Source organism: Cryptosporidium hominis, assembly GCF_000006425.1.
Source record: "Cryptosporidium hominis TU502 chromosome 2 CHRO012034, whole genome shotgun sequence".
Lineage (NCBI taxonomy): Eukaryota > Apicomplexa > Conoidasida > Eucoccidiorida > Cryptosporidiidae > Cryptosporidium > Cryptosporidium hominis.
In genome coordinates, this window is record NW_667457.1 from 1 (window position 1) to 25,626 (window position 25,626).

General features: G+C 33.8%; 15 protein-coding genes across 15 annotated transcripts; 9 read left to right on the top strand and 6 right to left on the bottom strand.

Moving 5' to 3' along the window:
• Positions 1-291: 291 nt before the first annotated feature.
• Positions 292-816, top strand: Chro.20125 (hypothetical protein). The annotated part of the gene is made up of 1 exon (XM_663306.1): positions 292-816. One exon carries the CDS (start codon positions 292-294, stop codon positions 814-816), a length of 525 nt encoding a protein of 174 aa, XP_668398.1.
• A 572-nt stretch (positions 817-1,388) lies between these two features.
• On the bottom strand, positions 1,389-2,333 carry Chro.20124 (ENSANGP00000008492). Its single annotated transcript, XM_663307.1, has 1 exon — positions 1,389-2,333. One exon carries the CDS (start codon positions 2,331-2,333, stop codon positions 1,389-1,391), a length of 945 nt encoding a protein of 314 aa, XP_668399.1.
• An 86-nt stretch (positions 2,334-2,419) lies between these two features.
• Chro.20123 (silencer-associated factor) lies at positions 2,420-3,616 on the bottom strand. Its single annotated transcript, XM_663308.1, has 1 exon — positions 2,420-3,616. The coding sequence occupies one exon, from the start codon at positions 3,614-3,616 to the stop codon at positions 2,420-2,422; it is 1,197 nt and encodes a 398-aa protein (XP_668400.1).
• An 818-nt stretch (positions 3,617-4,434) lies between these two features.
• On the top strand, positions 4,435-7,347 carry Chro.20122 (DNA replication licensing factor MCM2). Its single annotated transcript, XM_663309.1, has 1 exon — positions 4,435-7,347. The coding sequence occupies one exon, from the start codon at positions 4,435-4,437 to the stop codon at positions 7,345-7,347; it is 2,913 nt and encodes a 970-aa protein (XP_668401.1).
• Positions 7,348-7,659: 312 nt separating this feature from the next.
• Positions 7,660-9,177, top strand: Chro.20121 (acyl-CoA:diacylglycerol acyltransferase 1-related enzyme). The annotated part of the gene is made up of 1 exon (XM_663310.1): positions 7,660-9,177. The coding sequence occupies one exon, from the start codon at positions 7,660-7,662 to the stop codon at positions 9,175-9,177; it is 1,518 nt and encodes a 505-aa protein (XP_668402.1).
• Positions 9,178-9,316: 139 nt separating this feature from the next.
• Chro.20120 (hypothetical protein) lies at positions 9,317-11,071 on the top strand. The annotated part of the gene is made up of 1 exon (XM_663311.1): positions 9,317-11,071. One exon carries the CDS (start codon positions 9,317-9,319, stop codon positions 11,069-11,071), a length of 1,755 nt encoding a protein of 584 aa, XP_668403.1.
• Positions 11,072-11,270: 199 nt separating this feature from the next.
• Chro.20119 (hypothetical protein) lies at positions 11,271-11,591 on the bottom strand. Its single annotated transcript, XM_663312.1, has 1 exon — positions 11,271-11,591. One exon carries the CDS (start codon positions 11,589-11,591, stop codon positions 11,271-11,273), a length of 321 nt encoding a protein of 106 aa, XP_668404.1.
• Positions 11,592-12,664: 1,073 nt separating this feature from the next.
• Chro.20118 (CDPK2) lies at positions 12,665-14,821 on the top strand. The annotated part of the gene is made up of 1 exon (XM_663313.1): positions 12,665-14,821. One exon carries the CDS (start codon positions 12,665-12,667, stop codon positions 14,819-14,821), a length of 2,157 nt encoding a protein of 718 aa, XP_668405.1.
• A 131-nt stretch (positions 14,822-14,952) lies between these two features.
• On the bottom strand, positions 14,953-15,996 carry Chro.20117 (hypothetical protein). The annotated part of the gene is made up of 1 exon (XM_663314.1): positions 14,953-15,996. The coding sequence occupies one exon, from the start codon at positions 15,994-15,996 to the stop codon at positions 14,953-14,955; it is 1,044 nt and encodes a 347-aa protein (XP_668406.1).
• A 428-nt stretch (positions 15,997-16,424) lies between these two features.
• Positions 16,425-17,000, top strand: Chro.20116 (flavohemoprotein b5+b5R (DJ676J13.1) (flavohemoprotein b5+b5R cytochrome b-type NAD(P)H oxidoreductase)). The annotated part of the gene is made up of 1 exon (XM_663315.1): positions 16,425-17,000. One exon carries the CDS (start codon positions 16,425-16,427, stop codon positions 16,998-17,000), a length of 576 nt encoding a protein of 191 aa, XP_668407.1.
• A 227-nt stretch (positions 17,001-17,227) lies between these two features.
• Chro.20115 (mitochondrial carrier protein) lies at positions 17,228-18,172 on the top strand. The annotated part of the gene is made up of 1 exon (XM_663316.1): positions 17,228-18,172. The coding sequence occupies one exon, from the start codon at positions 17,228-17,230 to the stop codon at positions 18,170-18,172; it is 945 nt and encodes a 314-aa protein (XP_668408.1).
• A 307-nt stretch (positions 18,173-18,479) lies between these two features.
• Chro.20114 (26S proteasome subunit P40.5) lies at positions 18,480-19,772 on the bottom strand. The annotated part of the gene is made up of 1 exon (XM_663317.1): positions 18,480-19,772. The coding sequence occupies one exon, from the start codon at positions 19,770-19,772 to the stop codon at positions 18,480-18,482; it is 1,293 nt and encodes a 430-aa protein (XP_668409.1).
• Positions 19,773-19,952: 180 nt separating this feature from the next.
• On the top strand, positions 19,953-20,159 carry Chro.20113 (hypothetical protein). Its single annotated transcript, XM_663318.1, has 1 exon — positions 19,953-20,159. One exon carries the CDS (start codon positions 19,953-19,955, stop codon positions 20,157-20,159), a length of 207 nt encoding a protein of 68 aa, XP_668410.1.
• Positions 20,160-20,897: 738 nt separating this feature from the next.
• Positions 20,898-22,118, bottom strand: Chro.20112 (RNA-dependent helicase). The annotated part of the gene is made up of 1 exon (XM_663319.1): positions 20,898-22,118. The coding sequence occupies one exon, from the start codon at positions 22,116-22,118 to the stop codon at positions 20,898-20,900; it is 1,221 nt and encodes a 406-aa protein (XP_668411.1).
• Positions 22,119-23,688: 1,570 nt separating this feature from the next.
• Positions 23,689-25,596, top strand: Chro.20111 (RNA recognition motif). Its single annotated transcript, XM_663320.1, has 1 exon — positions 23,689-25,596. One exon carries the CDS (start codon positions 23,689-23,691, stop codon positions 25,594-25,596), a length of 1,908 nt encoding a protein of 635 aa, XP_668412.1.
• The last annotated feature ends 30 nt before the right edge of the window (positions 25,597-25,626 follow it).

A 25,626-nucleotide genomic window follows, 5' to 3' on the forward strand; every position in this document is an offset into this window, starting at 1 on the left:
TTCATACACCAATTTTTGCAAATTTTATCAGATGATATAATTAATGTGGTTACCGAAGATTCAGTTTTATATTCTTTAGCCTTGGAAAGAAGTGTACTTCCAAGAATTAGTGTTTTTTCTGAAAAGACCATATTATCACTTTTTTTATTTAACTTAATCAGTAATATTGCAAGTATTGACTTGGGAAATGATGCCAACAAGGCAGTTTACTATCAGCTAGTTTCAAATTTATTATGTGATCCATACATTAAAAAACACTTAAAGTTAGAAACAGGTTCTAAAGGTATTTGTATGTTTTTTGAAAATTTTGATAAACTGCACACGGCAAATAATCTGACCAAGTTTATTTATCTTTTTGGTCAAATTCCAAGCGAAATAATTAACTCGGAATTATATCAAGTATCGATTAACTCTAATATTGAACTGCCTTTTCTAAATACATTTTCTCCAAGAATAGTTAAAAACTCACCAAGATATATTAATTCAATTAGACTCACCGAAATATTTTCAATAGTAATAAAAAATATAAGTAAATCGCAAAAAACTAATATTAAGACTGTTTTGCTATTCTTAATAGATTTTGTTAAAAGGTTATATAACCAACATATTGGTGAATTAAGAGGTAAATTAGTAAATCAAGATCACAATACAAATGATCAAGCCGACTTTTATTATTCATATATAGTTTTATTCAAGTATCTGAATCACTGTCTTGAGAAATATAATAATTATATAGATGAACATATAACTATGTCACTAAAAAGCATAGGAAAACCTGAATCAATTATTCCAAAAAATGTGATATTTGCTTTTTAGGTTTGAAAATTAAGTATAAATAAATTTCTATAAATTTGGGAAATTTTTGAGTAATTTGCTTCTAATAGATGAAATTCCTCCATTCAGGTAGTAGTTTGATACTTTCATATTTAGTTTATCAAAGCATTGCTGAATAACTGTAGAAATATAGTAAGATCTAACCCCATTTAAGCAGAGTACTAAAATAATACAGTTTTCATTAATTTGAAAGTATTCAACCAAAAATTGTTTGATTTGATCATTTTTATCCTTTGGCCAGTTAATAATCTCACCGGTTTTAGAGTTAGTATGAACGCCTAAGCTTGCAAGGCCCTTAATGACGTCGTCCTCTAATACATTCTTGGAGCCTTTAATATGTGAAATATCATAAAGATTCTTTGGTCTTACGTCAAAGATTTTGATATCAATGTTTGATTTTCTTGCAAGATTAATTTTTTCTTCAAAATGATCGGAGCTCAGAATATTTGAGCTTGGAATTGGGTAGAACGAGTCTTTAGCCATTTCCATTCCCTTAAATACTTTATAGCTATCAATCCCAGCCTTAAAGAATGGGATAGGATTACTACCCCATGTTATACATTGGTTATTTTTATCTCTAATTCTAACAAGTCGGTCCCCATATGTTCATTACTTAATGAGTTATAAAAGAGCATTTTCCCAGATAAAACAGGAAGTTGATTAGGAGAGTCAATTCCACTATTATCACCCTTTCCAAAGTCATTAAGTATTACTTTAATGACTTCAGTAGATTGTAAACAGCCAATAACGCCTACCATCATTCCTAATACACCAAAAATTTCTGCACCTCCAGGAGTACCATCGACCTTTCCATTGTCTTCTCTAGGTGCAATACATCTGTAACATGGACCGTTAGAATAGTTATATACAGTGACGTGGCCCTGCCATTTCAGTGCAGCTCCAGAAACTACAGGCTTTTTATAATATACTGCCGCATCATTGATTAAATATCTACTTCTACAATTATCGGTAGCATCTACAATTACATCGTAGAGTGGAAATATTTCCTTAACTAGATCAATAGATAGAGCCTCTTGATATGTGATAATTCGGGTATTTGGATTAAGAGAATTACATGATTGTTTAGCACTAATTGATTTGCTCATATGGTTTTTATCTGTGGAATGAATAATTTGGCGATGTAAATTACTAGTTGAAACTGTATCATGATCAACAACTCCAATAACTCCAATTCCGGCTCCAGTAAGATAAAGCAAAATTGGGCTACCTAATCCGCCAGCACCAATTACTAATACCTTTGCATTCTTTAATTTTACTTGGCCAGATACTCCAACTTCTTTAAGTGCAATTTGTCTGGAATATCTAATAACATTTTCTTCGGATAGAGAAGGAGAGTTAATTGTCTCAAAAATGTCTTTTTTTGTGTTTACTTCACCATCAGATTTCCAAAGGAAAAATACTATAGTTGAAAGGGTGCATATTACAACTGATAAAAAGTAAAATCCAAAAGTGGCCCAGTTTTGATCAATAATTTCCATTTTCAACAAACAAAACCTATATGTATATATCAGATTCTCTTAAGCACCGGAAAAAAATCTATCTATATTGTCTCCAGTCTTCTCTGCTACAAATATTCTTGAAATATTTTGACTACTTTCAAAATTAATAAACGTCTCCAAGTGATTTTTGGCGCGCATTGTTTCACAGATGTGTTCATTATATTTGTCAATTCATTATTTAAAGATTTTTCAAGAATTTTATTTTGATTGGGTATTAGGACAAATGAACACTCGAAATCCTTATTAGTACTTCTATAGTTGTAGTTGGAACTTCCAAATGTAGTAGCCATGATTTGCCCTTGATTTTGCACATTCGAGCCACAAGGGTTAGATTTGCTAATATTTCTAAAAAAATAAATACCTTTAAAGTGGAATGACCAATTAGGCTTTTTATATTCGAAATAATTAATGATTCCATTTCCTTGTGTCCTAAGCTGATTTATTAATGAGTAATTTATGTAAGTGTATAGTTTTGGAAGAACAAGAGTTCTGATTCTTTCCAAGGACGGTTTATTGTGTTTCTTAATCATTTTATCACATTTCGTGATGGGAACTCCAGATACTATATTTACTGATCTCTCTCTATTTTTAAGCAGTGAGATAAGGTATTTGGGAAGATTTAGGTAAGGAGCGATCAGAAAAATATCTGTGTTTTTTTTATCGCAAAGTTGGGAAATATTTGTAATGATTTGCTCTTCAGATTTGATATTTATTGGAGAACATTGAAAATAAGATGCCAGTACACAATCATCAGAAGTATCTTCATTGTTCAACTTTTTCTTAATTGTGGATGCTATTTTATCATGAAAGTCTGTATCACTACTTAACTCCATTAAATCTTTTTTTAATTCGTTAAAATGGAGTTTTTTAGGTTTCTGTATTTCTCCCTCTGATAAAGCTCTGTGCGAGTATTCTGATATTAAATCCAATGATTGTTCGAAATAGTCGCATATTTCCTTTGCACCTGTAATCATTATGTATCTATCTTGTTTATTTAAAAGGTATTCAGAATTCAAATTTGCACTGGTGATAATTATGTTGTCATCTGCCATAAATATTTTTATGTGATATACTCCAAGCACCTCCTTTAGAAACGATACTCTCTTGAATTTTGAAAGAATATTTATCACGTTCCATGTAGCTCGTCCAAGTAAATTACCTGAATAATTAACTATTGGGATTTTGCAGAGTGAAATTACTACTGAGTTTGGATATTTATTGAGTGCCTTAATAAATGGGTTAATATTTTCTTTTCTTGTCATTCTATTATAATCTAAAATTATTTTAATCTTTAAATCTCTAGCATTACTATTCTCTAATTGTTCAGCCACATTTCTTAGTGTTTTGGTGATCTATAAAGATACAAATTAATGAGTTAATAATAAATTGAGATTTTATGACTCAGTGGGAATTCTATTTGAAAATTTTCCCCTTACCTCATTTTCATTGTCCGTATATAAAGATGAAATATATATCCTATTTTTAGCATTGAGTAATATAGAGTTAAGTGAGTCTTTAAATGATGATGGAGAATTCAAGATATGAATTTGATTATCTTTGACCCTGAAAACCTTGCCTATAATTTTTTCAGACATGGTTATGTTCTCTAAAACCGAAAATTTCCCTCTTAAATTCTGTTGGCTCCTAATTGACAACTGAAAAATAGAATAAATAAATTAAAATAAACAATAAGAATGGAAAAAGTTATAAAAAAGGTATCTTTTAAGAAAGAACGTCTTTTTTTTTATTAATTAATCAGAGTACTGTACTCATTTACAAATTTTGCACCTATTTATTACTAATGAGTAATTTATTTATACTGTGCTTTAGGTTTAGTAACAAATTATGTTATAAAGCTGCTCAAAAATTAGAAATCAAATAGTTTAATTATTCCATTAGTGCAGTTTTTTGTTTTATTTAAACTGCTAAAATTGAATTCTTTAGTAAGTAAAGTTCCCCACAATTTTGGCGGCAAACATGCAGACACTGTTTTTCCGTAAGTTGCTAATGAAAGAAACTAAACACTAGAGGCTGAATAGTATTGTTGCTTCAATTTTAAATAATTACTAGACTTTTCATCATGAGTAGCAACTATAGAGTTCATGATGACGATGAGTCGTCACAGAATTCACATGATGGAAATAATTCTTCAAGCAATGGCATTGCAAACATTTTATTAACACAAGATCCTAGTGACTACAGTGAGGCAGAAGAGGTAGCGGTTGATGAAGTAGTGTATGAGGAAGAGATTGCAAATGAATCAGAGGAGGAGCTTGGAGAAGATTTGTATGGAGACAACTTCATGAATGATTATAACAAGAACCCTGAATTAGATAAATATGACCCTGAGATGTTGGATGATACTCACTATGAAGATGATATTGAGGCAAAAAGAAGAGCAGATTTGGCTCTTGATAGAATGAAATCTGAGAAATCCCAGGGAAAGCAGACGGAAATTCACCACAAATATGGAATTTCCACATTTAATGCAGATGATGGCGATGAAGGTGAAATTGAAAAGAGAAGGAAACGAAGAGAAGCCTTTAGAGAGATGGCAGACGAGGCAGCCAGAGGAGGCGCCATTGTTGATATTAATGAACTAATTCAAGATTTGCCATTGGCTGAGCAGTCTGAATGGAGTGAGCATGTAGAAAATATCATTCGACGTCTATTTAAGGTATTTCTACAAGACTTCAAACTCTCCTCAATGTACAAAACCATTTCAAATAGTGATAACAAATTAGAAGGCAGAAATATCTCTTTTGAAGATCTCTATTATATTAAAAAAATCGAAGAAATGGTACAAGAAGAAAAAACCAGCTTGTATGTGGATGTTAAGCACATTTTTACTTTTTGTTACAAACTCTGGGACTATTTGAACCTTTATCCTACTCCAGTAATTGAATGTTTTAACCAATGTGCATATGAGGTCGTAACATCTATGTACCATAGTTTATATTCTGGTAAGTCCATTATGGTAAGATTGATTGGTCTAGACTATATTGATCAACTCAGAGATTTAAGAGTAGAATGGTTAAACCAGTTAATCAGGGTTTCTGGAATTATTACTAGAAGAACTGACATTCTGACTAAGTTTAAATCTCTATATATGGAATGTGTAAAATGTGGCTGCGATAGTTTAGGGCCTTATGAAGACAATCCATTGTTTGAAAGTGGATCTTTGAGCGAAAACAATTCAATAATGAAGAATATTGGAAAATGTACCGATTGCCAGAGCAAGGGACCCTTTGTAATTAACAGAGAAAAGACGATTTACGAAAACTATCAAAAGCTTACTATTCAAGAATCCCCTGGTAGTGTTCCAGCTGGAAGAGTTCCGAGGTCCAGAGAAATCATTGTTAGTGGAGACTTAGTAGATTATGCCTGTCCAGGTGAAGAAATTATTGTTACTGGAATTTACAGAACATTTAGGGACCAAAAGTTAAACATCAAATCTGGATTCCCAATTTTGGGAACCCAAATACTCTGCAATAATATTGAGAAGAAGCATGATGCACTTAGAAAAGATGATCTCACTGATGAGGACTACAAAAAAATTAAAGAGTTGTCCAGAGATCCTGATATAAAAGAGAAAATTGTTTCATCAATTGCACCATCAATTTATGGCCACAATCACATTAAGACAGCCATTGCCTGTTCATTATTTTCTGGGGTTAGAAAGCAAGTGGAAGGTAAACACCACCATATTAGAGGTGACATTAATGTCTTAATTGTTGGTGATCCTGGGCTTGCAAAGAGTCAGTTCCTCAAATATGTAGAAAAGAGTTTTGACAGAACAATTTACACATCAGGGAAAGGAGCATCGGCTGTTGGGTTGACGGCTTCAGTTAGAAGAGATCCTATTTCTGGTGAGTGGACACTCGAAGGCGGTGCATTAGTTCTTGCTGATGAAGGTATCTGTTTGATTGATGAGTTTGACAAAATGAGCGATAAAGATAGAGTTTCTATCCACGAAGCAATGGAACAACAGAGTATTTCAATTTCAAAGGCAGGAATTGTGACAACACTACGTGCAAGGTGCAGTATTATTGCAGCAGCAAACCCAATTTTTGGCAAATATGACTCCAGTTTGACATTTAAGGATAATGTAGATTTGACAGATCCTATTATTTCTCGTTTTGATGTTTTAGCGGTTTTAAAGGACGAGGTTCATCCAATGAAAGACGAATTATTGGCGAATTTTGTGGTTCAGTCTCACATGAATAGTCAGGAAATGTATGGAAGTAGTGGCTTGGATCAGGATGATCAAGAGAAGAAGTTTTCTTCTGGCCTAAGCGATACAAGCCAAAATTGTGATCAGAGATTTGCACCAATCGACCAAAAGCTACTCTGCAAATATATTAGATACGCAAGGAAATACTGTAAACCACAGATTAGAAGCGTTGATAAAGAAAAGATTATAACATTCTACTCGAGAATTAGACAAGAGGCTCAGCAAACCGGAGGCATTTCAATGACTGTAAGACATATAGAGAGTATTATTCGTCTTGCAGAGGCTCAAGCAAAAATGAGACTCAGTCCAGTCGTATCAAATAAGGATGTTGATGGAGCAATTGGTATGGTGCTCGAATCATTCATTCAGAGTCAAAAGTATGCGGTAGCTCAGAGACTTTCAAAGATCTTCTCTAGATATAAGGCGTTGAGCAGTGGATTTGTGGATGTGCTGGAGAATCTCCTATTACAATTATTCTCCGATAAGATTCAAAAGATTAAGCTCAGAAATTGGGATGAGGAGCAGATGAATACTATTGTGGAAGAAGTTGACAACCTGACCGTAAATCTAGATGAGTTTATAGCAATAGCAGAGAAAATCAAACTTTCTCATAATGTGACATTATCGTATTTAAAATCATCCTCATTCTTAAAGCACTACTTAATATCAGAAACCACTGACTCAATGGGAAATAACATCAAAATAATTTGTAAAAGAAGTTACACAGATCAAGACTCTCAGAGTCAACTTTCTATGTAGGGGTTAGTTCAGAATAATTAAGTCTCCAACTCCCTCCATTGAAGTAACAGTCACTAACATCGCTAACAGGCTATCAAGAAAATCTTTTAATTATAAGTTTGATTTTTCCTTTTATTTCCACTCCCATCTCACTAATTTTTCTTATGGACTTATTAAGACTGTGCAAAATTTAGGCGCCAATGCGCTACACCGTGTGAGGACAAAAAAAGGATGAATTAATAATGCAAATAGCCAAGTAAAAAATAATTTAGATATTTATATAGATTTATGTATATTAAATAATTCTTTCTGTTGATTTTTGATTTTGTAAAAATGAAGAACTCAGGTGTAGATTATAGGGGTCGTCCGTTATTTGATATTCCCCATAAAATGGCGAGCACAACAATTCTAAGTAAGAACTCAGCAGACCTAAATCTAAAAGGATTTTTTAATCTGTTTATATTAATTCTTGTGTTCACAAATATGGGTGTTGTACTGGAAAATGCAATGAAGTATGGCTGTAAAGTTTCGTTTCCCAAGGGAATTACAGACTTAATTCAAAACTGGCCAATTCTATGGTGTATTTGTCAACTACTGGCTTTGGTATTTGTTTCCTATCTGCTCGAGAAGTATCTTGCTTCTTTAAAAATATTTTTACTCAATATTTATGACTGCGAGCCAAATAGTAACTCAAATCAAGCTAATTGTGGTTTTGCAAATTCTAGTTTACCTAAAATAACGGGGGGGTTATCTCTGGTGTTAATTATGATTAACATGCTAATGATGCTTTATATTCCATATAAAACCGTTAAATTTTACTCACCAAATCCTCTCTCTTCTTTAATTTTACTCAGCTTTTCATTTGTTTGGTTTTTCAAAACTTTATCATTTCATCATGTTTGCCACGATGTCAGAAGATGCATATTAAATAATGAAGACTTCCATGAAGTTTGCGGAACCTCTCCAGAAGCTGAAATTGCGAGTAAATATCCAACAAGTCTATCACTAAGATATCATTATTGGTTTCTAATGGCACCAACTATGTGTTTTCAATTCTGGTATCCAAGAACTGGTGGAATAAGGTGGTTGCAGGTAATTAAACATACAATTGAACTAATTACATGTATTATTCTCATCAAAATAATAACTGAACAATATGTTATGGTGACTGCGCACTACACTTTTACATTAAAGGAGATTCAAAGTATGAATATTTTCCAATTTTTAGGTCATATGGCTACTAGAATTATGAAGCTCTCAATTCCATCTCTTTATGTGTGGTTATTGGGATTTGTTTCACTATTTCACCATTATCTTAATATACTTGGAGAAATTACATGTTTTGCAGACAGAGCATTTTATCTTGACTGGTGGAATGCTGGAAATTTTGGAGAGTATTGGAGAAAATGGAATCTCCCTGTTCATTTCTTCCTCACAAGACATATTTTCAAGCCATTAAGAAAGAAGGGATTCAGTAGTTCTTTTTCAGGCTTACTTGTATTCACATTTTCTGCTTTAATTCATGAATATTTGGTAGTTGTACCATTAGATATCGGATGGACAGGGTGGGTCGTGCTTGCCTTTGTTTTCCAAGTCCCACTTTCATCTTGGACCCAATCAAGCTATATTCAAAAAAGAGAAACTCTTGGCAATGTTTTGTTTTGGATTACATTTTGTTTCTGTGGACAGCCTATTGCAGTTTTATTATATTATTATTTGTGGGCTCTTTCTAAAGGACAGATTGATCAAATAGACTTAAATAAAATTGAAGGAATTCCACAGATTCCACTGGAAAATATATCCGGGTACATTGCCAACTTAACAAATGTAACTCATAATATTTATCATTAATTTTTTTTAAATTTAATGTAATTTCATGTCATTTTGATCATTAACAAATTCAAATATTCCCGCCCAAACTTTTTTCTGTCAATGAACAAATACATCGACTAATTAGAGAAATATTGTGGCCAAAAGTATGTAATTTGCGATGAGTTGTATTCAAATACTGGATTTTCTTAGAAATTATATCAATAAGTGGCCAGATTTTAACGCAAAAGCATTCAACTTTGATAACTTTTCATTAAATGAAAACTCTGAAAAAATATATGAAAATTTGAAAAAGAGAGTATGTGGATATTTATATGACTACCTATGCGAAGATGAGATTTCTGAAATACTTTATAACTCGTTTAAGAGGCTTGCAAATACTTTTATTACGAGCTTTGAATTAGAATTTACAGCTCAACCAGAGCTTGACATTACTGATTTATTTGTGATGTTTGAGATTATCGACAGTGAATTTATGATATCTGATAATACTGCCGAATATTGCGTTTTATATAGGAATGCTGTGAGTGGCAAATATGAGCCAAACTTGATTGAGAATGAATCGATTCGCAACTTTAACTCTATTGCAAGCTTAATTGAACATGCTATTTCTAAATTTAACTCTAATAATATCTATTTACTGCAGGATATTAATTCAGTTTCGAGAGAGACTCTCGAAGAATTAGTTCAGAACCGTTACATTAGAATGTACGAAATATATAAGAGAAAGTCTGAAATAATGGTAAATAAAATTCATTTAAATCAATTTGGAGCAGAAACTGTAATGAATATTGAAAGGTCTTGGGAAGTCATATTATTTTCTAAAATCATTGGAATAATAAAGACTCTTTTCTTGGTGAATAATAAAATGAACGACTCTGAAATTAACAATGGAACATATGAATATTCTAGTGCATATGAAAAGAGCATTCTATTAATTGCTATCAAATTTACTGAAACACTTAAAATTATTCAAACATATAATAAAGAGAATAATAGATGTGGGACTATTTTATTTTTACAATTTGAATTATATGAAATAATACGTAACCAATTTCCTTATAATTTGGTAGGCTGCATAGATGATATAGAATATTGGAATTACTTTCAAACATATATGGAAATGTTTACAGATATTCAAAATTTAATGACTCTTGAGTTGAGTTACTTACCTAAAGATATTGAACAGATGATTGATGATGCGTATTTTAATAGGATGCAAAGTATTATGGATTACATGTTCAATCGAATTTTTATTATTATAAATAGCATAGAATTAAAATATTATTCAAGCGAAAAACAAGAAATGAATTATTTAAGCTCTTTTTGTGCTTTAATCGCCAACTATTTTAATCCCTTATTGTTTTCTAAAAATGAGTCAAATGAGAAATATTATTTATTAATTAAAGCATCAATAGAAATTAATATAATTAATTGGGCTAAATTGTCATTTTTGTGTACTAATCATGAATTCAATACATGTGACGACTCAATTAAAATTGAGACAGGTTCTATTGTACCGAAAAATATATCCAAAGTTGACTTTTTTGAAGGGAAATTAATTAATGGATATTATATGATATTTTGTGGTCTTAAAATACTTTATTTATTATTAAATACTACGGATATTTCGTTTTTCTTGCCTCTAGTTAGACATATATTCAGCAATTTACAAGTAGTTTATTGCTTACTTTCGAAACAAGAATATCAAGAATCATTAACCTTTGACTATATTGATGATTTTAAGAGAGCAAAAAGACTCCTAGACGAAATAATAATACTATTTTCACAAAGTCTTAACATAGAGTTTATTCGCACTCTCTCTACTAGTGAGAGTAATATCGATCTTCAACGCAATAAAACTTCTATAGACCTACTAAATAATTTAATAGAAAATAGCTGTCTCATAGTTTAATACAATTTAGAGAGAGCAAATAATTAAATTTATGTATGAATATTAATAAATACACATAGATACAAATAAGACCATTTAGCAGAGATGAATACTATTTAATATACTAAATAATGAATTACTTTATTTAAACCTATTCGACTACTCAGACATTTGGTAAATGGTAAGTAATCAACTGCGTAAATTTACAATAATATTCCATTTATGCCTTTGTATATATCATTTGTCCGTGAGTCTGTTCTCCAACTGGCTTGATAATTCCCTTTGATTCACAGTCACGTAACATGGCTCTAGCAGCGCTGGCATTAACCTTTAATTGGTTAACAACGACAGCTGGAGTCAAAAGTCTTGACTTCAAAACATCACTATGGAAACGGTCTGCAGTCTTCTTGTCGAACAAGACGGAGTGGTTTGCCTTATCCTTTTGCTTACCCTTTGACCACTTCTTGCGCTTTGCTCTACCTCCTGCAGCAGCAGCTGCTGCAATTTGCTCCTTAGTCTTTTTTTCACCCTTTGGTGGCATATTTAAATGTTAGGATTAATTTGTCAAATAAATAAACGAATTCTTCCCAAAATGACTTGCTCTGACCCACGTCTCTAACACTATTTTTTTCAATATTTATTGCTATTCTAGTTATGAATTTGCTATTTATTTTTCGAGACAGAATAGACATGATACATATGGCGCCTTTTAAAGTGTTTTAATAAATAAAGGGGTAAACAAGCAAAGGGAAATGAATTCATGGCAAAAAGAAACAGCAATGCAGTGGATAGTACAGGTATTTGACTTTTAAAAATAACTATGTTGAGCTTTATTATCGAGAATATCTTTGTGTGTGTATGTATAGATTCATTCTTTTAAATTACATTTTCTTCTCTAATATCCTGTTGTAAATAGAATTGCTTAGAAATAAAACAGATACAACCAATTATTTTAGCTTTTTTTATACTAATAGAAAAACATTTTTATTTAATAATTCTTATTTTTCTTGCAATATAATTAAAAGTATCAAAATTAAATTCTTCAGAGCGCTAACATTTTTACAAATGGATTAAGTAATATGGCTAATGGAAAACAAAAGTTTAGGCGGTTAAAACCAATTATTTAAATAATTATTTATAACAAGTTAAATAAGTTCAAAATAATAGCCAAAGCAAATTAGCGTGCGTGAATAATAGATTAAAAATCAGCGAAAAGATAAAGAAAGGTAATAATTAATGCAAACTTTAGAACATTAGCATTGCAAACTTTCATTATATAATGTGGTTATAATCCCTTATAAACTTGAAGTAAATCTGGCAAATAACATTTATGAATAAATAAGAGCCAAATTAGTTCACAAGGACTAATCAACCAAATATAATTCAGCTTATTTTCTCTAAAATCAAATTAAGTTGAATACCCAAAGTGATTTTAAACTAATTGTTGATTTTCTTCAAATCATAATAAAATATATAAGGAATAAACGTCGAGGCTAATGGTTTGATAGACATATGAATTAATAATTTGGAATTAATTAATAGAAATAATTACAACATATTCTGAATAGGAAAAAAGTAAAAGTTTAGGAAGGAAATGCTTTTTCTGAAAAGGAGATGATGGGACAGGGCCAAAACGCAATAAATGGAGCTTGTTCAAGAAGATATGAAAAGGACTCCATAGAAATAAACAAGAATAAAGAGCTTAGAAGAAAACAAAATAATAAAAGAGGAAATTTCCAAGCACATAACATGACTCATGGAAAGCCAGAATATTTAAAAGAAGCAGTGGACCGCTTAATTAACCATGGTAATATTGTAGGAAATTCGCCAGACAGGTATTTAGCAAAGGAAAGAAAAAGTCAGGCATCATGTTCAACCTCAGACCCGACTTCTCCTTTGGCTTATAGAAATGGTAATGATAATTACTTTGAACAATATGAGATTTGTGATTTAATTGAATTAACATCTGAAATGGCGTTGTCTAATGAAAGCCGTTTCGAAAGCTTAAGTGAATATGAGTCAATCCCTAAACTTTCACCAAGTACAACAGTAATGGGTATAACGGATATATCAGTAACAAACACCTCAAATTCGAATTCTGCAACTCCAACAGAATCTGAAAAAGGTAGTGGCCCTAAATTATCTTTGACACAAGGCAAGTTTAGGCGTGAAGGCTTAATTCCTGCATGCAAAGGGTCAATACACTCAGATTATATTATTGATTCTGGAAGGATAGGAAAGGGAACTTATGGTTCGGTTAAAAGTGGTACTAACCGATTGACAGGCTGTATCAGAGCAATTAAGACGATTCCACTGACTAGAGTGGAAGCGTTAGATAACTTTATGAAGGAAATTAACATTTTGAAGAATTTGGATCATCCAAATATAGTAAAGCTCTATGAGACATATCAAGATAAAGAAAATATATATTTAGTCATGGAGCTTTGTAGTGGAGGGGAGCTTTTTGATAGAATTATTAGTCAAGGGAGTTTTGATGAGATTTATGCAGCCAACCTAATGAAGCAGGTTTTATCTACAATTTGTTACTGTCATGATCATGGGATTGTTCACCGTGATTTGAAGCCAGAGAACTTCCTCTTTCTCAATAAGAATTACAATGCTCCACTTAAAATTATTGACTTTGGGTTAGCAGCGAGAGTTAACAATGAAGATACCTCCTTAAATACTCGAGCAGGAACCCCGTATTATGTTGCTCCTGAAGTATTGCAAGGTAAATATGACAAACAATGTGATATGTGGAGCTTAGGAGTTATCCTATACATTCTACTTTGTGGATATCCACCTTTTCATGGTAGTAATGATAGTATAATACTTCATAAAGTTCAAAAGGGAGTATATGCCTTTAAAGAGGAAGACTGGAAGCATGTTTCATTTCTTGCTATTGATTTGATCAGAAAATTACTTACTTATAATCCAGCTGAGAGGATTACAGCCAGAGATGCACTAAACCATCCCTGGATTACTAGATTTGCAGATGACATTCTCTTCCTGTCTCCTAGAAACTATTTCTACTCCAATGATGGCTTTATGAAAACAGGCATAGCGTCTAGCGACTATATTGATTCAAGTATTAATAACCTAAAAGCCTTGGAATGCCAACAAAAGCCCAGAAATTGCAGTTTAATGGGTTCGAGAAGAAATGGCTATATTAAGGGAGGACTTAGGTACTGTAGGTCAAAGAGAAGATCTATTTCATCTTCTTCAGGCCTGAATCTGCTATCTAATTTCAGAGCATTCCACAAATACAATCGTTTTATGAAGGTTGCTCTTACTGTAATAGCTCAGCAGATGACAGAGAGCCAAATTAGTAATTTAAAGGAAGCCTTTATTCTTTTGGATGCTAATTGTGATGGAACTCTAACTCCACAAGAAATCATTACAGGACTGAAGAATAGTGGGATTACTGAGCTTCCCTCAGACTTGCTTGCAATTCTAAATGATATTGATAGTGATGGAAGTGGTTCAATTGATTATACGGAGTTCATCGCAGCTACTTTAGATAGTAAACAATACTCAAAGGAACAAGTATGTTGGGCGGCTTTTAAAGTATTTGACCAAGATGGTAATGGGAAGATTACAGCAAATGAATTACTTAATGTGTTTTCATATAATTCTGAACAAGGATCTGCAGGAATCAATGATAAGGCTCTTTCTGATGTGAAGAATATGATTAAAGAGGTTGATGTAGATGGAGATGGTGAGATAGACTTTCAGGAATTTTTGGAAATGTTCAGAAGATCTAATTCTTAAATAGCCTTTTATTATCACTTAATATTCCTAAATCATACTTTATTAAGTTTGTTTTGACTTAATTAATTAACAACAAGTCATTTGTGTTTCTAGACTTAAATGACCTGCTAGATTAATATATATATCTGCATCTATTTGTTGTCTAAATACTCTACTAGTTTATTGACTATAATTAATAATGTTTCTAATATTAGTTGATGTTCTTTGTTATTACAACCTTCTCTAAATTCTCTCTCTATTCTAGATCTTTCTTCATCCTCGCACGATTTGCTTTGGCCGTGAGATTCACAATATTCAATATTTGACTTTTTAATAGCTTCTTCTCCTTCACCAAAAAATCCACTATTAGTTTCCCAAAAGTATTTTGAAAAGTTAAACTTATTTACTTTTGGCTTTGAAGCCTTGATATGATTTGGTTTAATTATAGGTTTTAAAGGAGTTTTATTAGAAACTTCAACCTTAACTTCCCTACCTACCTGAGAATTTTTATCTATAATTGGGGTAGGTAGATTAACTAAATCAGCAATATTTAAAGCTGTTGCCCCTCCTATTTCTAGATAATCATGTTCCTCTAGTACCTTTTTATTTGAATCATTGGATGAATCAGAATTACAATTAACCTGGAATTCGCTAGGGCTGCCTTCATCAGCATTTCCTTTTTTGAAGACACAATCACAAATTTTGTCTTGATATACTTCTTTTGTAGGATTCACCAAGTTTGGGATAAATCGAATATTAATCTTGGTAAATTTACCATCTATAAAAGATGAATCCAAAATACATCTATCGGCACCAAATAGAAGCAAGTAATCACTATTTCCATTAGTCTTACTGTCGCTAGTAGTCAAATTCAAAATTGTACTATGGCTTACATTCGTCTCAGTATTACTGAATACTAAATCCGATTCCTTGCAAATAATGTTTTTAATTTGGCTTGAAATTATTTGGTTTAGATTATCAGATTTTCGAAAACTGTTTTCTGAGCTAATTTCCTCTGAGTTTTTTATAATGTTTAACACAAAGTCATTATACTGTATAGGATTTAAAATAAAGTATTTGTGGCCGTTTGCTCCTTTACTCAAATTTGAATGTAAACTATAGACTACTTGAATATAGAAAAAAATTAAATAAAATATTATATAAATACTGAACATCAATTTTATCCATGCAAGCATAACATTTCCAAAAAGTTTCAATTTATCAAAAATAAAAGAATATCTATTTTACTCAAAAATATTAAACTTGAAATATGCAAAAACAAAATCAGTTTATACAAGAATGCTAATTACCGCCAAAAAAAATGGTCTATATTAGATATGAAATTAATATATGAATTTTAAAGTGAATAAGAATTGAGCAAGAGAGAAAATTATACCATAATTAGTCAAATAGTAGCTTTTAAGAAGTAATGTTTTTATAATACCTCTAGAACTTGGATTTAAAATTTGATAAAAAATAAATATTGCAATTTTCTAAAAATGAGAATTGCGCGTAAAAAGGTTCTGCATGAACAATTTATCAACTATAAAGGCGAATAATTAATTTTTTACACTTCTTTCGTACAATAGTCTTTTAATTCTGCTTACTTTTAAGAACTTAGTATATGCTTTTGGGTCAAGTATGTCCCAGCCAAATGGCTGGAATGGGTTTGAAGAGATCAGGCTTATTAGTCTGTAAGTTTGCAGATAGTGAAGACTTAAACCTTACTTGGCCAGGAGGTCAGACAAAGCAAAACTTGGTAAATTATTTGGACAAATCTATTCGTATTCATGGTAAATTTTGCGGAGATGACTTATTAGAAATAGAGGTATCATACTTGGAAGAAGACGATAAAGTTTGTTGGAGAGCCACAACATTAGACGAACTGGTCGAAGATTGTGCTTTTAATATCATTCGAGTAGTAAAACAAGGCAACCCAAATAAGGCAATGATAACTGAAAGTGCAACTAAAATTAAAGGACTTAAAGAAGGGAAAAGGTCATCGATTAATCAAGCTAGGTATATGGGGTTAATGAAGGATCAGGAAGGTTTTGCTCCAAAACAATGCAGACCAATTACTAAAGAGGAACTAAAAACCCACAACAGTGAGAAAGATTGCTGGATATCTTATCAAGGAAAAGTTTACGATATTACAAAATATCTAGAGTTCCACCCTGGAGGTAAGTTTGACCAAATTTAACATAAACAAGTGAAACCAAATTCTTCTCTTTAGGTAAAGAAATCTTACTTCAGTTTGCAGGCCAAGATGTTTCTAAAGCATGTAGTCATTTTCACCACTGGGTTAATTGTGAAAGAATTTTACAATTTAGTTATGTGGGAAATTTAATGGACTAATTATTTTTTCTTAATTTTCTTTTAAAATTGGCGCCTAAAATCGAATTTTAAAGGTAAAAAAATACTAAAGTTATGGAGAAAGATATTGAGGACTGGGAAATCTGGAAAGGAGATATTCCTTTTTGGAAACACTCCCTAGCGGGTAGTATTGCAGGGGTTATGGAGCATTCCTGCTTTTTTCCCCTAGATACAATTAAGACATGCCTACAATCTGGAAAGGTTGATGGTTTAACAGGAAATCGAGGTATGATTGCATTTATTAGAAGCAATGGAACAAGAGCTCTTTTTAGAGGATTTCCTGCTGTAGTATTTGGAAATGTCCCAGCTCACGCATCTATGTTTACTACTTACGAGTTTTCGAAGAGGTTGATGTCAAAAATTACTAAGAAATTAGAAAAACGAGCTGAAAGTAAATCCAGTCTTTTACATGATGCCAATACGAGTATATTCAATTCAGTGGTTTCCCCTGCTATATGTGGTGGATTATCAACCATTTCTCATGATATCATTGCCACTCCTCTTGATGTTATTAAGCAAAGATTACAAGTTGGTTCTTATAAAGGAATGGCTGATTGTATTATAACAATGTTCAAAAGGGAGGGAATTCGGTCATTTTACAGATCCCTACCTATAACTTTGTTTATGAATATCCCCCAAACTGGTTTATTTGTATTATTAAATGAGAATCTCAAATCCTTTTTTGGAAAAAATAAGGATGATTTGCTTAAACAAAATACATTCAATTTTGTTATTGCTGGAATTAGTGGTGGAACTGCAGCATTTATTACTAATCCTCTCGATCTTATTAAAACTAAGCTTCAAACGCAAGCATGTCATGTTTCCCAAAAAGAAACGTTAAGAGTTGTTTATCCTAGCGTTAAAAAAGCTTTTATTGATACTTTAAGAAAACAAGGTATTAGAGGAATGTATTCCGGAGCTTTAGCCAGGTCACTTTTAATTGCTCCATCATATGCTTTATGTTGGGGCACTTACGAAACCGTCAAAAACTTTCTTTAATTTTTTAAATACCCATCGAGTTTTTCTCACTTCATCAAGAAAAACATCATTCAATTAGTTCACTACTTCCTCATGTCTTAAATTTTACCATTGAATCTGTTTTTACATTTTATTCTTGGAGCAAATTCTATTATTAAACACAGAAAACTAAGCCTAATTACTTATTCTGTCAGAAATATAAATTAGATTCAATTAGAAAAAGTAGCAAAATACGAATTAAAATGTTAAAGTTATTTCCTTTTATTTCTAAATTAGATCCTATTTCATTGTGTTTAATACTTTATACTTGTATATATTCAAACATATATTAGGAATTCACAAGCTCAGGAGCAATATTCTCAAGTTGGGAAACAATATCCGTGGTGGAACCGACCCAATTATCAATCTTGTCCATTAATAATTTCATTCTTGTTTTGTCTAATACTCTAGAGTGTACCCAACTAATTTCTACAGTCTGAGAAGCCTGGTCAATAATACCTTTTATTAAGTTCATATTAATTGCCTTCATGACTAATAGTTCAATTTCATTTGCTCCAATCCTACAATGTTTTGCAATTTCGTCAAAAGTGAGAACTCTCTCGTTCTTATTCTTTCTAAAGGCTAGGTCCATAAGTGCTAGAGTTGCAGTCTTTTTGGTAATGCACACTCTGGCATCTGGAGTGGAAAGTGGGGTTTTACTAACCTTATCTTGATACTTTGTAATAGCATTCATAAAAGAGTTAAGATCACCTTCATGTAATGAAACTAATATTTCGAGTATCCATGCGTTTTCTGCAAATTCTTTTTTTGTCAGTTCATCTATCATCTGATTAGAGTTATTTCCTTTAACTATGGAACTAAATTCCTGAACAATTGGATGAAGAACAAGCTCACCCATATTATATATTTCTTCAGAAATGACTGCAGCCATAATTAGCTCGTAAACCAAAAATGGTTTTTCTTTATAAGGTATTTTGTTGAGAGGAGTATAAGATAAATAGTGTATAGTTTGTCTGTAGAACCTACTCATTCTCCCCATTGTTTTCTCATAAGAGGCATATGAACGATGATATAAAGCTAATATTTCAGCCTCAAGTCCCCTATAAAACTCCAACTTTTTGGTTAAAAACTCGAGCATTTCCTCACAATCGACACTTAGATCCTTGGACTTGGAATACTCCAATGCTAGCAAGCATCTAAAGTATAGATCACCCTTGATTTCTTGTTTTGGTGCGATATTTTGTTCTTGAGTCAAGCTTGCATTCTTGTAATTTTCTTTTACTTGATATAAATCCTCATCTCCCATTGTTTTTTTGAGAAGCTCCACCTTTTCTTGAATACTGATGGGGCTCCTCGATAAAACCTCCCCGACAAACACTGCATACCTCAAAGGATTAAAGTTACTTTTAAGTGGTTCAACTACATTTACCAAGAATTCGCATAGTTCGTTTCCGCAAACCTTGAGACCATCAGTAGAAATATATTCCAAAGAAGATTCCAAAAACTGAAAATATAACTTTTCCTTCAAATAAGACTTTAACTGTTCAATCTGCTCCTTGTGCTCACCTCTCTTATTGAGCTCTATTTCTAGCTGTTCCAATGGAGTCCTAGATTCCATCATTGCTTTTGTTTCTCAAGCCTTTCCGTTTTACGTTCCCTCAATCTTTTATTTAACTAGATTCTCTCAAGAAACTCTGTTTGAGAATATCTATGATTTGTTTACACTCTTCGTCAATGGTGGATCCTTCCAAAGAAGAAAGTCTGTTAAGCTTAGTCCTCCCCTCTCCCCCCCTCCCACTCAATGCAAAAGGCTGTTGGCGCTCAATGTCGGTATATAATTCACATCCCTCAAGGGGCCACAATATGCGTCCAAGTGCAAAAACTCAGAACAAAAACAAATATCTTAAATAATAAATTAACACAACAAAGCCAATCTCTAATACTCAAATTATCTACAAAACCATATATAATCGTCGGAAACGCAATTCTTCCGGGAACTGAAGCCTGAGTTTGATTTTTTTTTCGCAACAGGCGGAAAGACTCGTAATACTGAGGGAGTCTTTCAAAGAAATAAATGCTAAAGTTTGGATTCTGATACTCAGCAACTAGTCCCTAGCAACTAAAGACGAATAAACGTATAAGCAAAAAGAATGACAGGCTTATTCGCACCACAAAAGACCAAAATGAACTCTTGCAATTACCCACAATAAAACAGCGCACTCAGTTATTGCAGCACAGATGATATAACTGAAAGAATACGCACAACATCCTTATTCCTCTAATACATGTTGAACTAGTTAGATCCACTTCTGCATGCTGTCTTATTTCATTTTCTCAATGTTACAACGCTACCGCCATTACCGCAAGGCGCCAAACTTTTAGTAGCTGGGTACGTGCGGATATGTCTTCGCTCCACCTCGAATGCGTCAAGGTAAGGCCTGCGTAAAAATCACTTGTCTTCATTTTACCTGAAGACTGCAACGCTGATTATATTGCTATTGCAGCCGTGATGTTTTCAGCACCGGCTGAGAAGAACATTCTCAATAGCCGAAAAAACAAAGATAGCTGAGCTGTTAGCACGAATGATCAGTTCCTCTGTTCCCTCCAATAAATAGTTTTCGTGAACCAAGAACCTTGTCTCTATTAAGCTGGTTTAGACCCCCCAATTTCTTTGTGGTTGTCTGCTTACCACTTTGGACTATGGCTTCGACTCGCCTTGTCCATCGATTGTTGCTTTTGGGTTATATTAGCGCTGTAAATCACGGTACGCTCTATTACTACCACCTAGCGGAAGACTATTAGGATTATTTCTTCTGAAGCCGGTGTTCCTGGGATGCATTCTTTTATTTTGAGGTGAGAGTTTGAAGAGCTCCGGTGGTATCCTTTGTTTGGCTTCTTTTAATACTTTTATGAGGTCACTCGCCATTCTGTATTTGTCGGGAGTGAAGAAAGATAGTGAAACTCCGGTGGCGCCAGCTCTTCCAGTTCTGCCTATGCGGTGGATATAGTCTTCTATTTGGTTTGGGAAGTCGAAGTTAATTACAAAGTTTATGTCCTTTATGTCTAAACCTCTCGCTGCAACGTCCGTTGCTATCATTATAGGTGACGCACCCGTCCTAAATTCATTTAAAACCCATGTACGCTCTTCCTGCTTCTTGTCGCCATGTATACACAGAGCAGGCCAGCCGTCTAATCTTAACTCCTTAGTTAGGATATCTGCACCTCTTTTAGTTTCGCAGAATATCAGCACTTTAGGAGCTGATTCAACCATTACTTGACCCAAAAACATTTTTAGCCTAGCTTTCTTTTCGCTCTCTTCTACAACATTTACATACTGCTTAATATTATGGGATGCCTTCAATGCATCCACAGATCCCACATTTATATGAATGGGAATCTCCTTGCAAAGATCCCTAGCTAGCTTCTGCACCTCCTTCGGCCAAGTCGCACTCCACAGCAGCGTCTGCCGATCAGGACGAATTTGAGAAACTAACTTCCTAATCTGGGGTTCAAACCCCATATCTAGCATACGATCAGCCTCGTCTAGAACTAGATACGTGACCCTAGATAGATTTGTGTAACCCTCCTCTAGTAAATCAATAAGCCTACCAGGACAAGCAATGCAGATTTCTACTCCGTTTCTAATTGAAGCTTGTTGAGGTCTCTTTGGCACCCCACCATAAATAGCAGTGTTTCTTAATTTAAAAATGCTACCAAATTGATTGGCTTGTTCCCTAATTTGCTCTACCAATTCCCTAGTTGGTGCCAATACAAGGCATATCGGTCCGTCCCCATATCTCAATAGAGGTTGAGCCCTGATATGTATCATTGCGGGTAGTAGAAATCCCAACGTTTTCCCTGAACCAGTTTCGGCTATGCCAATCATATCATGCCCCGATAAAGCAACTGGCCAGCCCTGAACTTGAATCGCCGTTGGTTCAAGTAAATCCTGTTCGGTAAAGAGCATCTACCAGGAAATTCGGAAAACCCGAAGTGACAAAACTAGTGATTGGTTTTGGAACATTTTCACCCGCTATTATAGTTATCTTGCGTTCTTTCCTAATTTGATCCACTTGTTCATTTGATAAACTAGAAACACTTTCGTGCTCGTGATAAAAATTCTTTTCAAATGGAATAAGGTTCTGAGAACCCCAATCTAACTTTCCTAACCTATCGCCAAACTTGCTGGACCTAATTCCTCGCGAGCTTGAAGATGAGACAGAAGCCAAAGCTAAACCTGTATTTGTACCAAAACCATTACTCTTATGATTCAACAAAATATTATTTTGGAACTTCTTTTGGTGGAGGCCATTTCCTACAAAGTTTCTGAAGCCTTTACCATTATTTGAAGCCCCTTCTTTGAATCCGCTATAATTCTTTTCATGATTTCTTATTTTGTAAGATACATTATTTGAGGCGTCAAAATAAGGTTTAGTACAACAGTAGTTATTACTTGCATTTGAGTGTACAGAATTATTTAGCGAGTCTTGCAAGTCCCCATTATGCATATTTTAGTGCTTTATTACTTTAAAGAAGGCCAAGACTATAGTTCTTTAATAATCGGAAATAGCTAACCGATACTCTAGTAAAAGTTCAGCTTTGAATTGTTTTGGTCATTTAGTCGCGCCTTTTTGGTCTTTTTCCGTTGATTTAACATTTCCTAAATACCGTTCGCTTACTAAATCTAAATGCGCGCCTCTTTTACTATATGTATTATTCGTCTCTAATAACGATAATTACTTATTTGTAATAGTAAGTTTAAAGACAGACGGAAAGGCGCATTAATTGACCAATTTATCAAATTTGTAAGTATTGTCACTAGACTTCTTTATTATGTTTATTAGGAATGTTTTGTCACAATTATAGATCTATAGGCGCCCATTTTTTATCTAGGTCTTTATTGCGTTCGTTTGGTGAAACGCAATTTCGCCAAGTTTTTCGACTTTATTTTTCTCTTCAGGGTTAATCTTGGAGAGGTATTAGCATTAGAACAGAGCAGAGAAAGGAGTAGTGTAATAATAGTTTGTAGCAAAGACTAGCGTAGAGAGAACAAGGAGGTCTGCCAAGAACTCCGTTGGGTTGGAGGCCAATAAGACCTCTCTAGCTCTATTCTAGGTATTAGCAACCGTTATTAGACGAATTAGTTCTCCAATTTTCCCCCCTTAAAGATCTGATTACGGATCGTTCCATCCCAGTGATTTGTATTAGATCTGTCAATAGAAGAAAAAATGCAAAAAAGTAGAACTCTGTCATTAGCAAAGGTGATAGTAGGAGAAACTATATTCAACGGACTTGGGAGAAATTAAATGCATTCATGAAGCAAAAAAATTACGGAAAAATAAAATAAGTGGGGAGAGAAGGATATTTTTATTTATTGCCAAATTTGGCCAAGTTTGGCAATTAACCCCACTAGAGACACTTGCCGCCGAAAAAATGCTGTCTTCTTTAAAATCAGAAATAATAATTTGTGTACAAATAAAACTCTTGCATGCTAGAAGCTTGGAATAACAAAGGGAGCACGATATTAATGCAGAACAATGTATAAGAGCCATGGCAATAAAGGACTGTCGAGCTATTTCTCGCCATCTTTCGAGGAGGAGTTAGTTTCACAATACCAAACTTTGAGTGAATCAACTGCCTCAGATATTGGATGGCCAGTCCAGGAATCATGTTTAAAGGCTGATGAAATTGGATGGGAAGACCCTGTTAAGGGAGGAGGATTAGCTCTCAATGAATTTGGATCATTCATGGGTAATATGAACGAAGAGCCTATAAACAATAGTTCAAAGGACTTAAAATCCCGATATGTAAACAATTTTATATTTGATGATAACCCGATAGCAGTCGTACCATGTGGTCTACTCTATCCGATAGTATTTATTGGGAACATTCCTCCGAATGTTCCATATGAGTACTTAAAATCAGTTATCTTATCTTCTTTTGATACGCGAAGCGAAGAGGATAACTGCCACCGTATGATTGCTCTTAACTACCAACCAAGTTACAAGGAATGGAGAACTGCATATGCAACATTCAAGACATGGAGTTGTGCCCAGAAAGTCATCCAACACCTTCATCTAAGAAGGCACTTCAAAAATGCGCCATTCCACCGCCTTGTGGCTTGCATATCCCCAATTCCTCCACCATCCGTACTCTCTTCAAGTTTTGACTCTGCCTATGATCCACAAGAGGCAGAACAAATTATCACAGAGTTCCAGGAAACCAATCGAAGGCTTATAATGTACCAACCTCAGGACACTGAGATTTGGTTACCATCTTATAACCGAATTGAAAAGAACAAGGGATTCTTTGGCACATGGAACTGCTTCAGAAGAGATCACAAGATGCATCAACCTCCGGCAAGATGGATGCAATACTATCGAGAAAATGGTTTATGTGAATATTGGGATTCTTTCACCGGCAATATGCAACCGACATTATCTGTTAGCCAAGCAAAGGATGATAAACACTTCCTTCCGACCTCTATTACCCTGCTAAGAGATGGTCCAGGAGGCGCCAACCTTTTCATATACGGCATACCCAATGACTGGACTGAGGTTACTCTAATGCAGTTGTGCCAGAGATTTGGCCATATTGTTGGAATTAGACTACCGACAGCTAACAATAATGGGAAACTAAACCGTTGCTTTGGCTTTATTAGCTATGACAACAAACCCTCTACATGGGCAGCAATCCGATCTATCGCGGGGATTAAGTTCTTTGGAAAACCTCTTAAGATCCAGCTTAAGGCAGGTGAGGATGCACTTCTTCCGCTTACCCTGAGACCTATTGTCGAGGGATCTACTAGAAACCGAAACTTCCATCAGGAGCAGTTTGAAGCCAAGTCTAAGAGTGCTGCTCAACAGAGTAGTTCTCTACAGATCAATCATATGCCCTTCATGAACGGCTGTAATATTCCTCGTAATAATGGCAGCTGTGTTAACCCTCCGATTATTCCCTCGCCAGCTTCAAATACAATTAACTCCTTCCCAAACACTACTCAACTCCACTGCAGTTACGTGTCTGGAATAAAGCAGGCTCGCTATAGACCTGAGCCTGGTCATATTAGGATGAATCAGAAGTATGAAAGCTCTATCTTACTTCCACCCAATGATGGCAGTATCAACTCTCCATATAATGGAATCACAGATTTTCCAATTAACCCTATCACCGCCACTAATACTATTACTACTACTACTACCGCCGTTCCTAATGCAAATTCTACCTCCAATAAGGACTCTCATATTGACCATACCAACAATTCATCCCTATCATTTTCCGATTTCTTTAGAATTCAATCAGCTCCACAACCATCCATAGACTCGTTAGAGAATAGCCATTTGATTGCCGAGAGCCAAAATCATCTTCCCGAGAAATCTGCAAATTTGCAAATGCTCCTCAAAAATATACTCATCTATGACAATTCAAACTCTCACAGAGTTTAGAAGATGGAAGCCCTCTTTTTAATATTTGAA